The sequence below is a fragment of the Phalacrocorax aristotelis genome, chromosome 1 (assembly GCF_949628215.1).
Source record: "Phalacrocorax aristotelis chromosome 1, bGulAri2.1, whole genome shotgun sequence".
Classification (NCBI taxonomy): Eukaryota; Metazoa; Chordata; class Aves; order Suliformes; family Phalacrocoracidae; genus Phalacrocorax; species Phalacrocorax aristotelis.
Genome location: NC_134276.1, coordinates 23,083,472 through 23,099,917, shown reverse-complemented (window position 1 = coordinate 23,099,917; position 16,446 = coordinate 23,083,472). Strand labels below are relative to the sequence as shown.

Here is a 16,446-nt window from a genome sequence, read left to right as displayed (position 1 = left end):
AGACTTCAGTAGATGATGGTATTTTGAGTAATTTAGGTGCTGATTTCTAGCTACCATATTTTCTTTCCTGGTAGATTTCCCCTCCCTAATAACTATTTCATGGCAAATGTCAATTGCTTCTCTTCAGTTCTTGAACTGATTTTTTTTTTCTTCTTGAACTATGAGTTTAGCTTAGTCTCTTAACATGACTGACATCATCACCTTTCCTCACGATGGCGTAGTGAATTACTGCTGTCAGGATTTTGATCTAGGTACAGTCCCTAATACAAATTTAAAATGCTGATATGCTCTTTGCCAGCATATTTTATTAGTTATTAGGCCTATCACAATTTTGAGAGTTCTACTAATATTGCTCAGTTATATTTTTCTGTTAGCTATTGCTGAACAGGATGCACCATGTCTGTTTGCCACTCTGCCTCCTTGGACAGTTGAATTTTAAATTCAGTGTTCTAATACACATTGGTTTGTAGTATATTAGGGCCTTTTTTTTTCCAAGCCCTAATAATCTGGAAACTATTTTATCAGCTTCTGTCTATTCAGTATATCAGCTTGTGTCTAAAAAAACACAGTGACTTGAAAATGGGCACTTAGAAACACATTAAAGAAGTAATATTACTGTGAATAGTTTCTTATTTTCAAATATAGTGAGCATATATGATTGTTTTAATGTTTATTGGAAGCTGTTGGCATTTAGAGTCTTTCTGTGTTTAGAAATATGACTTAAAATGTCAGGCATACTTGGATATAGCTAATGTAGAAGATTACACAGCAATAGTGGATGAATTAGTGCTTCTAAATGATAAGATGATAACCTTAGCATATTTTTTATTTAAATTGGAACTTATTGCATCCTTAAATATAAAGCATAATATATCTTTGCTCTAAGTGAGAATAATCATCTTTTAACTGGCCAAACCTACTCAATATTCCTAAAATTAGCATAGCAAGATTTATTCTAATTTCAATTGTCCTGATTATAGAAAAGAACTTTCCAGGACACAGTCTCATTAGCCCATCTTAAGATAAAAAATTAACTGACTAAAGATTTATCCTCGGTTTAAGTGTGAACAGTGGAATATAAGGAACATAAATATGATTCTTTAACAAAGATTCACGTCGTGGGTCAAGCCATACTATAAAATGGATAAGTTACAAAACAGGTTGTAAATTGTCTTTGCATGCTTTTAATGTGATTTCTTGTTATGATGCTTTCCCAATTGCTTGATAGAGGTAGTACCATGAAGTGACTGTTGCAAATTTTTGTGGCTCATAGATAAAAATTATCTAGAAGTTCATTGGTTTTACAGATTTCTCTAACAGTTTAAGGAAAGAATAACAGTAAACCAGACAATAATGTAATTGACTTCATTAAGATTAAATTTGAAGCTGCTAAATGCAGGCAGTACTTCCACAGAGAAAAATAGGAAGTCATCTTGGGTCAAAAGCACTAAACATATCAATAATGTTTTTCTCCAGCTGATGGTCTTGCTCTTGTGTTCAAATGACTCTACAAGGCATAAAATTATTTGGCTCAATTGTACTTTGGACTGAGAGTTGGCAATAAGGAAAATCTCAGTAGTATCTCTTACAGGAGTACTATAGACTATAGAAGCCTTAACTATGCCCTACTTTTTTTCTCTCTCTTTTTTTTTAATTTGAAACCAAGATAAATCATGCCCGTTTGTTTCAGCTTCATTTAAAAATAGTTTCTGTCTTAGCACATATAGGAGCCTACAGTTGCAAAAGCCTTTTTGTCAGTGAGCTGACTCACGTAACTAGTGAAAATCCAGACTGAAAGAAATACATATTGCATGAGGGTTAGCCTTCTGAGTTTTCTCTTCTGTGTGGCATTGGTCATCAGAGGATAGCTGAGGTGTTGGAGTGCAGATTATGTCCTTGATGTGAGAACAACGTACCATCACCTTTAGCCAGAATGTTGGAACACCCAAATTCGTCACTGTTACTCAGATACTCCTGTTCGAAGCACTCAGATGGCTTTCTGAACACATCAGGACTTGATTCTGCAAGTGATGAGGTTTTCTCACTGCATCCATCTTTTTTTCATTCTATAGATGATTGAAATATATAATATTGGCGACTTTAGCCTAAGGAACTTGTTCTGTTCAAATAAACATCCCTGTCTACAGAAGAGGTTGAGGAAGGGAGCTGGTTAGAGTGGAGGGTGACTTTTTAATAATTTATCTTTTTTTATTAAAACTATGAGTTAATGCTGAAAAAAAAAAGTACTGTTCAAATAGTAATGTTCAAAAAATCTTGAAAATTCAGAATAGCAATTTCTACATTGTCAACATAGATGGAAAAAATCTACTTGGCTATTCTTTCAATAAAGCCTTTAGCAGTTCCTCATGATCCTAAGTGTACAATGGTCTGGATAACCTGAGAGAGGTTCTTTAAGGTAGTATTATCAGTATTATCACTAAGAATGGAAGAATTCTTTTTGCAAACTTCTGGTTTCAGTCCCAATCTGTTTTTAACCAAGTACAACACATCCCTTTCCTCTTCTCCACATCCTCCCCTCCCTTACAGCTTCTGCATGGGGTAAGGCTGCCTGTGAAATCTTTATTGTTTCATGGAATTTTCTTTGATTATACTGAGAGGAAGAATTATCTAATTGCATGTCTGAATAACAGTGATCACAGTGAACAGTGATTTCTAGAACTATTTTCTTTTTTTTCTGATCCATTCTTACTCCCTAGGCTTAAATTATTTCCACCAAAGTTCTTAGTGTTACGAACTCAAATTTGATAATTCCAAAAGTGATTTGCAGTGGGATATTTTGAAGAATTGTCCACACAGCTAAACAGTAGTACACCGCTAAAGACAAGAAATGTGCAGTGCACACTGAAGGAGGTGGCTTTTTTCTTTCCATCCTAAAAACATCTTGGAAGTTTTCCATATATTTCTGTTATCCCTTTAAAAGTATAAACATTACACTTCAGCATCTAAATAATGTAGTAGATGTGATGTAAATCGGCATAGTGACGTATTTTTTGTACATGTGCACTTACTCTTGGTAAGATCAGCTACAGAAGGGTGGGAAGAATCCTTGCCCAGTCCTCTCACAGATATTAACTGAAGCTTTCAACTTAATAAGTTTTTGGATTTGCTCAATGGTATTAATTTTCAGAAATATTTGTCTTGGCCACCTGTATTTTTCCTTTTTGTTCTCCACGTATGCTGCCCTTAGGAACTGTGTGGTTTTCATCTCTTGGTAATCAGAGAAAACTTTCTAAATTTTTTTTATTCTGAGTTGAAGAAAAAACATAAATCTCAGGTCTTAAAGATGAACTTACATTAGTTCTCCTGTAGCTGTTTAACTTTTCCTGCTTTCCATCAAGAAACTGCAGCTAAGCATCTTTTCTGAAAGCATTTACTTTTGTACCTAGGAGTTGTAAAAGGCAGAGGACCTTCCCATCAGTGGCACTGAGTATCTCTAAATAAAGAGAGGAACAGCAGACAAAAGTTAAGGCTGCAGATTGCTATTTCCTAAACCTTTTAATAACAGAATTGGTTTTCAGGGCAGCTGTGGATTTTGTCCATCACCATTTTGGAGTATTTGTGATGGAATTTATTCTCTGCTTCTAGGATTTTCTTTTTTACTCTAATTGTTATTCTTGCATTTTTGTAAGAAATGGCTATGCACTCTTCTGCCTCTATCAGACCAAGTCCCACGCTCTCATTTACCAACAAATTTGCTATCTGCTGCTCAAAGTATGAATCTAGACAAGAGGATTGAGAATACTGGTGCTCTTTATGAGGGACATTAGGATATACAAATACATAACTTTCAGTTGGAGGGCATCATACGGGAAGAACAGAGGTGAGAGCACTAACTAGAAGAATCCCAGTGATTGTGTTCTTTTGAAAAGAGTGAGGTGTAGAGGGAACTTGGCATTAATACTGTTAAGCTGAAATGACATCATGATGACAACTGATATTATATACCCCATGGACACATACACACCTCCCTCTTCCTTTTCTGAGCAAAATCAGAGACAGATCTAGCAAATCTCTGAAATAGAAAGGCCACCAGTAACAATTTTTAAAAGGCTGTTATAAAGTAAAAGATGCATTCTGTCAACAGAAAATGGTACTGAAAAACAGAGGTATATTAGTATAACTAGTTTTAACTGTAATCTATTGGTTCTTTTTTTTCCTGCAGATAAGCAGCAAAGATGAAGACTTCTTAGACCTTTCAGTTGATGTGGAGCAGAATACTTCAATCACTCATTGTTTAAGGTAGATGCAAAAATCTACCTTAGTTTTTACTTAGAAAAACTACCTTCCTTATTTTTTGCGTAGTTTTACTTAGTTTTACTAAGATACGACAAAAATGTTCATAATTTGTCTTTTATCTTATGTTTATCTTATCTATATGTTACCTAGAAAGCAGGAAGTAAAACTAAAAGCTCACAAGCTTAGCAAATTTTAGCTTATGTAGATTTAAGAGTATAAAATTATGTTTATATAGTACATGTTTATATGTCTATTTCAGATAAGAAACTAGTATTTATAGCTTTTTTTTTTTTTTTTTTATTCAGGGGTTTCAGCAATACAGAAACTCTGTGCAGTGAATACAAGTATTACTGTGAAGAATGTCGCAGTAAGCAAGAAGCACATAAAAGGTACATCAGACTCAGGGAGGGGAAAAAAATCACCTATGCATTTTGTGAAAATACTCTTGTATTTCCTTGTGTGCGTATGTTATGAGGCAGGGGGAGAACGTTCTTTTTCCCTTAATTTTTCTCACTCTTCTTCCACCTAAGAGTAACTTGGATGAGCCTACTTCCATGAGTAATGAGAATCCATGTAAAGCATTTTGGGACTCCTTTGATCATTAGTTATTTTACAAATGAGAAAAAGAATGGTCTTAAGACCAAAAATAAGTTTAAAAGACAAGTTAAAACAAACTGCCAGTGACTAATCAAAGATTATGGGTAATGATGAAAAGTCACTGATTTCATGTGACTTTTTAAAGTTGGTTTTGTCTTGGTAACAAAATAATTTTTGAATTGCTGTAAGAATCAGTTTGATAGCACTGTTTTTCTGATTCAGTCAGAATGAGGTTTGTAACTTTTTTTTGTTAAGTGAGTTTCTGGTTTCTTAAAAGTGTAATTAGTCATGCTAAACTTCTGCTTGACAGTGCTCCTGAAAAGCATCAGAAGTTCCATGGAAACCTGAAATTCATTATGTTTAAAAACAATACTTGTCTGCCGTAATCATTCTTTTAGTCTAGTTTACACCTTTGAAAAAACCTCTGATTTTGTGTACTGTGTGGTCTTTATTATCTGAGAAAGTATTTGGTTGCTCGTAGATGAGTTGAAGGGATGGGAACGCTGACATGCTTTACTGGTTATACCACTAATTATGGTTGTTTGGTTTACCATAGATTGAGTACATGGCTTTTGGCATATCTCATCTGCAATGTCTGCCTTCACACATTGCCTAAGCTTACTAATTGGTGTGTATTAGAGGGTTGTGAGGCCAGGTCTGTCCTGTTGGTTTCTGTTGCCGTAGCTCTTTTTCTGTGTGGGAGGTAATGTGATACCTGACAAATATAAGCTGTGTTGACATAAGCCTGTACTGCAGGCACTGCCATATTGGCAAAACACAGCTTTTATTGTTTATATTTTGCTTTTCATGTGGGGCTTAAGTTCACTTTCACTATGGTCATAATTTTCTTCCATCTCTGTAACATGGAGCTTATCTGTGATAGTGTCTACTCAACTAGCAAAAGTGGTGTACTGAATTTCTTCACCAGTGAAAGAGCTATTATCAAACACAGCTGCACTATAAGAGAGGACTTTCATTTTGAAAAAAGAAATAGAGCAGAAATTGTATCCATATCTCAGTAATATAATAAAAATGTAACTCTCCCTAAAAATGGTTGCATCTGTCATCTTTCTGCTCTTCTCCAGCTTTTTTCATTTCCTAGTTTGCTTGTGAGCCATGGAGAAAATCTGAGTCTAGCAGGGTTTCCTACAGGTTACTCTCAGTTTAAGTTGAATGAGAAAAAGGGAAGGAAAGTGGGTTTTCAAGGATTTTGTCTCCATCCCCCTATCTTTTGAAAAAGGGTTGTCCTGTACAAACATTTCCTGATGTTCTGAAAACATGGTCCGAGTAGACGTGTCTGAAACCTGGGCTGTGTTGTTGAGACTTTTGAGCTACCTTTCAGGGCTGAAGGCATTTTGAAAAATTCAGCAGAGTGCTCATCTAAGGCAGTTAGCCGTGCCAAGAAGCGGAGCATCCTAGCTGGGTTGCTGTGTTAGTATGGGCAAATTTATTGCCCAGAGAGTGGAAGTCTGTTTGCTGCCAGGCCAGCTGTGTCAGGATTTGTAGGCATTGATGCGAGATCTCAATACCTCAAACTAGGGAAAGCGGTCAGTGAGCCCTCAGTAAAATTAGATTATCACTTTCTGGCTTTGACTGCCGTAAAAAAAATGCTGCAACATTTGTGCAAAATTATTGTGCTAGAGCACAGCAGTATCTGGTTTGGGTAGCATGAGGTAAGGTGCGTAACAGTGGGCTATTTGTATCCCTTGGCAATATTAAATTAATAGCTTGATAGGAAAACTTGGAGTAATGCATATTGTAACAAAGTGGTGTAACAAAACTTATTTTAAAAAGCTTGTTTGACTTGGCTAGTTTACTGAGAAATTCAGCTGGAACAGGATCTCTGGAACAACGTTGTTGCAATACCTCTGCCCTATACCAAGTGGGATCTAGGTTTTGCTTTTGGGAACTCAGGAAAGCTATGGGGAGGTATGTTTAAAAATTTAATTCAGTGCTATGCAGTCATTGTGTCTAAATTATTATGTGGGTTCATCATGGCTGTTATTATTATATATTATAGCTTATTATTTTAAATACATTTGCAATTGTCTCAGTTGTTAAAATCCACCCTTAGTTTAGCAACACAGGACATGTTCAATATTCGTTAAACGGATGATTATTTGAGCTTCTTCTAATGCTTGCAAAACTTTTTTAAAGACTTCAGTAAAACAGGTTTCCTGTTTGTTGATATCAACTGAACATTTTGGCTGGATACTGGAAATACCATTGGTTTGTTGTTTGTTTTTTTTTTCCCCAGGATGAAAGTAAAAAAGCTGCCTATGATTCTAGCTCTCCATTTGAAGAGATTTAAATACATGGATCAGCTGCATCGATACACAAAACTCTCTTATAGAGTAGTTTTTCCTTTAGAGCTTCGTTTATTTAACACCTCAGGAGATGCCACCAATCCTGACAGAATGTACGACCTTGTTGCTGTGGTAGTTCATTGTGGAAGGTAACGACTCTATTTTATGCAAGGGATTTATGTATAAGTTTAACTAGGTTTAAAAACCGAAACACCCATCACATAACTCTAATAGCATTTAAAGACCTCTCGAAAAGTTTCTTAGGAAAGAAAGCATTGTGGGGGGATGCTACCAATCCTGACAGAACGTATGGCTTTCTTGCCATCATAATTCTTTGTGGAAGGTGATAACTGTATTTCACATGATGGATCTTGTATGAACTTAGCTAAGTTCATGCAGTGTCATATAACTGTAATAACATTTAAAGATAATTTTCTTAGGAAGGAAAGTGTTATAGAACAGATTCCTTTTTAAAGCATTTCCTTTAGGGTGGGGTTTTTTAAGGCTTGAGCAACATTTTCTGTAATCCGTAAATTATGAGTTTTGTTGATTACTTTGTTTCCTTGCTTTAGGAAGGAATATGACTTAGATTTGTATTTGATTTTTCTGTATTCAGCAAACTTTCTTATGGTTTCATGCCTTAAAATCAAGGCTGTTCTACAAACTGATGATTGAGTAGATAAAAGCCCCGAAGTGGAAAACTACAATTTAACATCTAGAATCAAAGAATAATACACATTGTGAGGTCTACTACTTAAAGCTCAAAGCAGAGCTAACTGGTGTTAGATTAGGTTGCACTTGGCTCAGTTTAATGACTAGGAATGCTGATTTCACTGCCTCTCTGGGCAATTTGTTCCACTCCACCTATGATCTCACAGTGATTTATTCCCCCCGCCCCCCAATGTGGTGAGAATTTTCCTTGCTGCAATTTGTGACCACTGCCTCTTCTGCTTTCACTGTGCATTTCGGAGAAGAGCCTGGCTGTGATTTCTTTATAACTTTTCCATTTTGGGTAGAGGAAGACAGTAGTTGGATTCTTCATTTAGTCTTCTCCAGGCTGAATAAAGCTGGCTCGCTCAGCCTCTCTTCATCCATCTGGTGCTGTAGCCCTCTGACAGATGTAGTGGCCTGCCACTGAACTTCCTCCAGTTTATCAGTCTCTCCTTTAAACTGACATGGTCATGTCTGGAATCCCCCGTCCAGTTTTGGGTCACAGAATGCAGAGTGGTGGGAATTATCACTTTACTGATGGCTCTACTTTTACAGTACAGCCCCATATGTGCTCATCGCTCTCACCAAAATGATGTGCTGCTGGCTAACAGCTCATCTTGTTGATCTCCTGGTCCCACTTAGGCAGCAGTTGGTTTGCAGCTGGTGCTGGTGGATGGAGTTAGTCTGGCACAAGACTTTGCATTTGTTCTTGTTAAACTTCATGAGGTCCTTATCAGCCCATTCTTCCAACTTCTTGAAGTCCCTCAAAATGGCAGACCTGCCCTCTAGTTGCCAGCTACTGCCCTCTGTTCCACCCCGATTCCCGTTCCTACCTAGATAGACCAAGGATTAGAACAGAGGTAAGATGACTAGATCTCAAGTTGGCCAGGACAGTTTTGGAAAATAAGCCTTTGTGCCATAGTCTTCTGGGAAACTTTTGTTCTGGATCTTAGGGAAAATAGAACCTGCCCATTTCTGACTGTTCTGTCCAACTCTGACCATTTCTTTCTCCTTCATTCAAGCTGCAGTCTTGGAAACTTACCCATTCTCAGAGCTGTGGAAGAAGATGAACCCAGTTTTCACTGGGCTATGTGATTTGGTACACAGACATGTCCCTCACAGATGGCAACCTTCCCTCCCTGATCTAGGCATAATAATTGTATGAGTGCTTTTAGCTGGTTAAGACAGTTCCAGAACTGCTTCAATTAGTTGTCCACTTTCAGTTGTAAGGTTCAGCTATTTCAGAAAGTGTATTATTTATTTACTTGAAATCTGACTAGAAGTAGAACACTTTTAAACTTGTATTTTTTTTCTGTCGTAGTTGTGGTGCAATTTATTGTCTGCCATAAACTGAAGAACTGTGTATTATAACAGTTTTAATGTAACTGGGAGTCCTTCTCATTGCTGTGAGGATTCTTGAGACTGTCAGTTTAATTCAGTTTTTGTTTACAGTGGACCAGATAAAGAGATTCCTGATTGAGACTGTAAATGAACAGCAGCTCTACAGCTCTTTCTTTCTGACGATCAGAAATAGTTTGGGGTCTGTTCTGTCCTTATGAAACATCAGAACGTTTTCTTGATTGCACTTCTGTCTGTCTCTTTTTTTTTTTTTTCAATTTCATTGATATTTTCAATGACTGTGCTGCTTATTCCTCATTTGAAATTGTAATCCTTTTTTTAGCACAATATTAATGTATAAAGCACAACATTAATGTATAAAAAAAGTAAGATTTAAGTAATCAATCGAGTCAATCAAATCAACCAAAGTCAATCAGAGATAAGTAATCAAGATCAATTTATATAAAGACAGTAAGACTGCATTATGAAGATGACGTAAGTGGAGGGAAAAAAGAAAAGAAACATCCAAACGGAAGTTGTACTGGTAGCTATTTTAATTACTGTTAAGTATTGCTTTTCTTCAAGGGAAAAAAAAAAAAGAAATACATTTCTACATATATGAGTGTTATTGTCTGTGTTCTTTTCTAATTTTATTTTACAGTGGCCCTAACAGAGGACATTATATTGCAATAGTGAAGAGTCATGATTTTTGGTTGCTTTTTGATGATGATATTGTTGAGGTAAGCTCCATGTAACCCTGGACGTTTTTCTCATACCAACCAGAGCACATGCACCCACCCTTGTGCATACGATTACTTGAAGTAAAAGGACTGGTGTGCTAATGAAAAGAGAGTTCAACCCCAGTCTAAATGAGCAATAACTGTGAGTGCAGAACTGTGCCTTACAATTTGACTATACAATACTTTGAATTGCATTTTATTTTTCATACTTCTTAAAAGAAGCTTCTTTGTTTATGGCCACTGTCTTTCACCTTTGTTTAATAAGCTATTCCTGTGGCCACAAGACATGGCAGATGAAGATACAAATAAATTTATTTTACTGCGGTTCTTTTCTGAGGGCAAGAAATTGGAGCAAGCCATTTGTTCATATTTTCTATTATTCTAATGGAATGGGTCAGTCTGGTAGTCTGTTTTATCAAGTGTTCCGGATTGTTTCAGACAAGAGTATAACAAGTATCAAAACAGGAAGAAACTTCAGATTTTTGGTATTTCACCCTAAAGTTTAAAAGTTAATCCCTGAAACAGGAGCCTTTCGCCTCTGGTGGTGTTCTTGCTAGAATTAGCCATGCTTCCAGGAATTCTTATTATTAAAAGAAAAAAAAAAGCTGCTAACTAATTTCTTGGAACAGCAGAATTCCCTTCACCAGTTTTGATTTTATGATCTTCTGTTTCATCATTTATTCTTTATTGAGAGAAAGGGCAGAAACTGCTGGTGTCCTTATAGCATCTCAGGTTTTTCGCTTGTTCTGTCGTCTTTCTTTTTTCCCCCCTTGTCTATGCTTATGCATGAACAGAAGTAGAACTGTGCTGTCCAAGTCTTTTTCCTGACTTCAAATTAATTAAATCTATAAAATGAATAGTTTACATTTTCCTTACAATACACAAGAACTGCATAATTGAAAAGAAGAAAAATGAGTGAGACAGGCATTGGACTTTGTCGTTGTTTATCCCCAGCCAGCAACTAAGCCCCACTAAGCCACTCGCTCACTCCCCTCTGGTGGGGTGGGAGAGAGAATCAGAAGAGTAAAAGTGAGAAAACTCATTGGCTGAGATAAAGACAGTTTAATAGGTAAAGCAAAAGCTGCACACACAAGCACAGCAAAACAAGGAATTCGTTTGCTACTTCCCATCAACAGGCAGGTGTTCAGCCATCTCCAGGAAAGCAGGGCTCCATCACACATAACAGTTACAGTTGCTTGGGAAGACAAACACCATCACTCTGAATGTCTTCCCTTCCTTCTTCTTCCCCCAGCTTTATATACCGAGCATGACGTCATATGGTATGGAATATCCCTTTGGTCCGTTGGGGTCAGATGTCCCAGCTGTGTCCCCTCCCAGCTTCTTGTGCACCCCCAGCCCACTCGCTGGTGGGGTGAGGTGAGAAGCAGAAAGAGCCTTGACTCTGTGTAAGCCCAGCTCAGCAGTAACTAAAATGTCCCTGTGTTATCAACACTGTTTCCAGCAGAAATCCAAAACACATGCTAGCTACTATGAAGAAAATTAACTCTACTGCAGCCAAAACCAGCACAGATGTACATTGTTAATTGCAGAATGAGTATGGGTATTGAAGAATTCTTCTCTCCAAGCCACATTATGGACAGTTTTTAACACAGGAAACGAGAAACATAGAAATACGCAGAGCTATTGGCAAAGTGAAGGGATTGCCTCTGTGTCTTATCAAGATACACAGTAAATTGAAATGTCTTGATAGGGTCAAAAGTCCACTTTCCTCCAGGAAGAACAGAGTATGCTGTAGTAGATCTTGTATCATTTCACAAACATCAGGGACAATCTGTCCAGTACCAAAGCTGTAACACCTGGCAGTAATGTATTTTTTTCTCTTAGCCCTTCTAAAAAGGAAGGAAAGAATTTCTTTGTTCTTAGATCTAAAACATCTCATTGACATTTAGGCCCATGGTTCATCAAGTTGGAATGGCTCACTCCTTCCTGAGAGAGGTTTTATTCCAAATAATGGGAGTGAAATTCAATAAAACCTGCATAAGTGAAGAAAAATTTATCTTTCCACTTTTTTGTTGTTTGTAGCCTAATTGCCCTTGATTTAAAATGTGGCAAGAGAGCTTGCTTTCAGTTTCTTTTGTACCTGAAAATGATGACAATGAAAACCAGGCAGTACTCTTCTCGTCATCTTAGCAGAAGTTTTGCATCTTTTCACAAAAATCTTGGTTATAGGAGGCTTTGTAAGCTAAGAGGATCAGAGGCAAACGTTCTGTGTGAAAACATAGAAAACATTAGCCTTCATTCTCTGCCTCCTCCTTATTCTCCTGAGCACTTGATTGGTTTACACTGCTTAGATTTAGAAATGATAGTCTGTACTTGCATTCTTCATACTGAATTTAAAGTCTCAATGGGATATTGTTGTCTTTAAAACTTTTCTGTGTGAAATGCATGCAAGCAATGCACGTAAGGTTGCACTCGTAGTAGGTTCACGTCATACTTAAAAATTTTTATATAAAATGTTTATATACATTTTTATACATGTTTATATACACTTGTATATAAAATGTTTCACAGAAATGTGTATATATTTACTACCCTCTGTGCAGTTGACGCAGAGGGAAAATCAAAACATAACAAGTTTAAAAATTATTTGGATGTTATTACTTTATGTAATGATGTGAAAGTGATTTTTGTTTGACAATAGTTTTTACAGTGGAACTTAATGCCATGTATATGTTACACAAGATATTTTTACTTAATTTTTGGGTTTTTACATACAGAAAATTGATGCACAAGCTATTGAAGAATTCTACGGGTTGACATCAGACATCTCAAAGAACTCTGAGTCTGGTTACATCCTCTTCTATCAGTCTCGGGATTGAGGGGAAACTGTAGTGAAGAGAGATTTTTATGCCTCACATCTTCTCTATCTTGGAATGGAGCAAGCACTGAAGAAAAGGAAAGCAGGGAGCTCCAGGGGCAGTAGCACAGTTTGCACATGACTAAGCAAAGAGTTTGGGATTCTTAAAACCTTTGTATCATTTTCATTTTATTTGCTCAGGTATCATGCTGACTACACATCTCCACTGCATCGTATAAGCAAAAAGAGAGATACCAGCCACTCTTGCAGGAGCTTCCCGTTAGGTAGTACTATCTCTGTGGTCCTAATTCAAAGCCCATTAAGGTCACTGGAGAGCCTTTCATGGAATTCAGTGGAATTTGAATCAGGTTCTAACTGCACTGCCAGATTGGTGCAATAGGAGCATTAGAACTCTGTATTTCATACAGACTTTGTGTATAAAAGGTAAAGGACTCTTTGTGAACTTAGTTTCCTGTGCTTAAGTTTAAAAGAATGAGGCTGGGAGGGTTAACATGTAAGCAGAAAGATATATCTGGGCCCAACACAATTGCCTTCTTGATGGTAGTAGTTTAACTAAAGATATAAACTGGTGTCAGGGGGGCAAGTATGTTTTGCTTCTCTGAAGAAGCTTACGTTATTTATAATGTATGATCGGGAACAATCAGTCAAGATTATGGCTTTTAATCTCCGTATGGGGAAAGATTTGGTTTGTAATAGTTTATTTTTATTTATAAATTATTGTAACTTAGGATCTTGTGTACTGTCCTTTATTCTAACAAGTATTGGAAATTTTATATATTAATTTGAATTAAAACTAATTATGTTTAAATGTTAAAGAAGAGCCAATATAAATTCTAAAAACAATGCCTACAATGTCTGTAAAAAATGAATAACGCAGAAGAGAGATTTCCTTCTGGAGGAACTGGTATCTAAGTGAGGTACTTTATTTAATTAAATTAGAATATCGTTTTTCCATTAGTGAGTGAAAAAAGTGATCAGACTATTACATAGAAGACTTTAAGAATGCATATTGTAAGAAAATGATGGTGCAGTGGTGGTATACTGGTCATTAGAGCTCTTTAATAATTTGTTAATGTTTTATACTCTAAGCAAATTAGAATGATTTGAATGGATGTAAACCATTTTCAGAATATTATTCCCTCTCCTAAAATGGATCCACTTGTGTTGCCAGTGGCATGGGCAACTATCCTAAAAACCACTCAGGGTCTCAAGTGTAAATTATGCCTGAGTAATGAAAAGAAATAGGTTTTGAATTTCATGAGATTGAAGATACCACATTCCCTTAAAAGTAATAATGTTTAAGTCCTGTAGGGTGAAAATTTCTGCTTTAGCTTTGTGAAACAGCGTTAAGAATTAAATCTTGACAAAACACCTGATCTGTAAGAAATGTGAACTATTGTGATATGACATTCTTCCACTTACCAGTACGTTGTTTGACAGTAGCTGAATGTAATTTCTGGAAAGTCATGAGATGTGCATTCCAGATTATGGCAATCAGGTCTTGGATGTCCTTGTCACTCCCTCTTCTGCTAGTGATTTTTACATAATTGTGATTTTCTAAGGTTATTTTATTGATACTGTTCCAACTTTTAAAAAGAATGTCTCCTGTCTGCTGCTATAACTGACTATTTACTTACTTGTATCTTTTAGCTCAGGAAACGACTTCACCTATTCACTCAGTTGAACAAATCTTTAACAGGGTCACAAAATAAAGTGGGCTATTCAGCAACTGTCATATTGTAACAAATGGCTTTTGTAAAATGCAAGGTTTCTAAAGCCTTGGTTTGGCTACAATTCTTTTCTAGAGAATTATGTGTCATGATTAAACTACCAGCATTGTAAAGTAAAGCTTAAATATTGTGGGAGATGCAGAAAAACTGATTGGATTTTTCTTAAAGGTTACGAAGTATTTTAAAAACTTTTTTCAGGTTTCAGTGGGAAAAGGGTTGAGGGGTGAATCCGTTGGATAATGGTGCACATTAGAAGGATGAAGTCCTTTGCATACTAAAGGTACAGTATTGTAAAAGAACTCTCACATTACTTTTTGCTAATTGAAAATATTTGGTCCTTTTTTTCTTCTTTTTTTTTTTAATTTTGGTGTATTTAAAAGCTGAGGCTAGTTGCTAAATATTTTATACCCTAACAAATTTTAAAACATTTTTGTTGTGTCACTGGTTTTACTCCTGCAATGTATTTTTATAAGATAGTGACTTTTATTTTGTATAGGGTTTTTGAGATAGTATTTCAAATTATATATTTCATTTTCTTTTAGTGCAGCTGAAATAATTGTAAGTTCTTGATTAAATTGATATCAGAAACTGCAACTTCAATGAAAAGAAGCAGGGAAGTGCAAAATATAACTGGTATGTAAAACATGATAGCGTGGTTTTTTTCTTGGCTGTAATACATTGGGGAGTGTGGGGAAGTCATCAGTTGTAAATGGTGGGAATTATTCGCTGTGTAACTATGTAAATGTTAATTGGGACTACAGTCCCCTATTTTGTATATTGGAGCAAAAAACTTCTATTAAATAAAGTATGTTCTCTAAAGGTAAGTACTGTATCCTTTGTGGAGCCTGAATGGTCAGTCAGCTGCCTTTTGTGCTTTTCATTGTTTTCAAGCCTAAAAAGTATCTGGAATTTCCCATTTTAAGCTAGCTGCCCTCAGCCGTGGAGGGAGAAGTGTGTTCAAATACACAATATATCTTCCTAGGTGTGTTGTTACAAAAATAGTTTGGTGAGGACCATATTTTTGGTGGTATAGTTCTCTAGAATTAGTTTTGACGTTGTTGGTTTCTGACGTAGAGGAGAAGGGAGTGTTGTGAAATACTGTTCTTTCATGACTTCCATTTCCTCAAAAAAATCTGCACCTTGCTATAAAATATGCAGCCAAGTTGCCTAAGGGATTTCTTGGGTCGCCACCTTGTGGGATGGAAAAGAGAAGGAAAGAAAAATAGCAGTGTTTACAGCACTAACCTAACAGAGAGTCTGACCAAAGATGGGGGTCCAGCATCAGGAGAAAACAATGCCACTGGTTACAATGTCCGTGTATGATTTGGTATCAAGTTGTTCTTCACTTGGAGTATATGCTGCTGTTTGTAATGAGTGTACGTACTGACGGTTTTACAGTTCATACCCTGCCATATTTGTAGTTGTGACGCCCACATCCATAACCTTTAACTGCATGAAAATAGTGACTTTTAGGTGTTCAGGTACACGTACAAACGGTTAAATTGAATTGTGTTTTCATAAATCAGATCGTATATCTTCAGGTGATATTCAGATGTTCGCACATAGGGATTTGATGCCACTTCGGATCTTCTGCCATACCCTTTGACAGCTGTGTGGGACGGCAGGTATAACACAAGGTGCACAGATGATCTGCATCCTTCTGGAGCAGCAGCTTGAAGCCAGACAGGACATCCTGGCTTGTTCTCCGTGTCTGTTTCAGTGTTTCCACAAACACTATTGCATATGCACTGTTGGGATCATATACAGATGAGAGTCTGTATCACTTGGTTACTTTTTTGTGGTGATGTTTGTAAATTTTAAAACCTGAAGTATTTGAGGCCTACAGTTACCTTTGTAATTTCCGTATTAAAGGAACTTTATCTTGTGCTATTTGGTCCGGGCTCTCAGCTGTAGGTTTATGATGATGT

General features: G+C 36.5%; 1 protein-coding gene across 2 annotated transcripts in view; it reads left to right on the top strand.

Moving 5' to 3' along the window:
• The window catches only part of USP12 (ubiquitin specific peptidase 12), a 38,077-nt gene extending 23,560 nt beyond the window's left edge, over positions 1-14,517 (top strand). For both annotated transcript variants that reach the window (XM_075084076.1, XM_075084085.1), the window contains exons 5-9: positions 4,184-4,260; positions 4,563-4,646; positions 7,112-7,309; positions 9,871-9,949; positions 12,688-14,517. In XM_075084076.1, the coding sequence (XP_074940177.1) occupies positions 4,184-4,260; positions 4,563-4,646; positions 7,112-7,309; positions 9,871-9,949; positions 12,688-12,789 (540 nt within the window). In that variant the 3' untranslated portion in view covers positions 12,790-14,517. The remainder of the gene's footprint in view (positions 1-4,183; positions 4,261-4,562; positions 4,647-7,111; positions 7,310-9,870; positions 9,950-12,687) is intronic.
• The last annotated feature ends 1,929 nt before the right edge of the window (positions 14,518-16,446 follow it).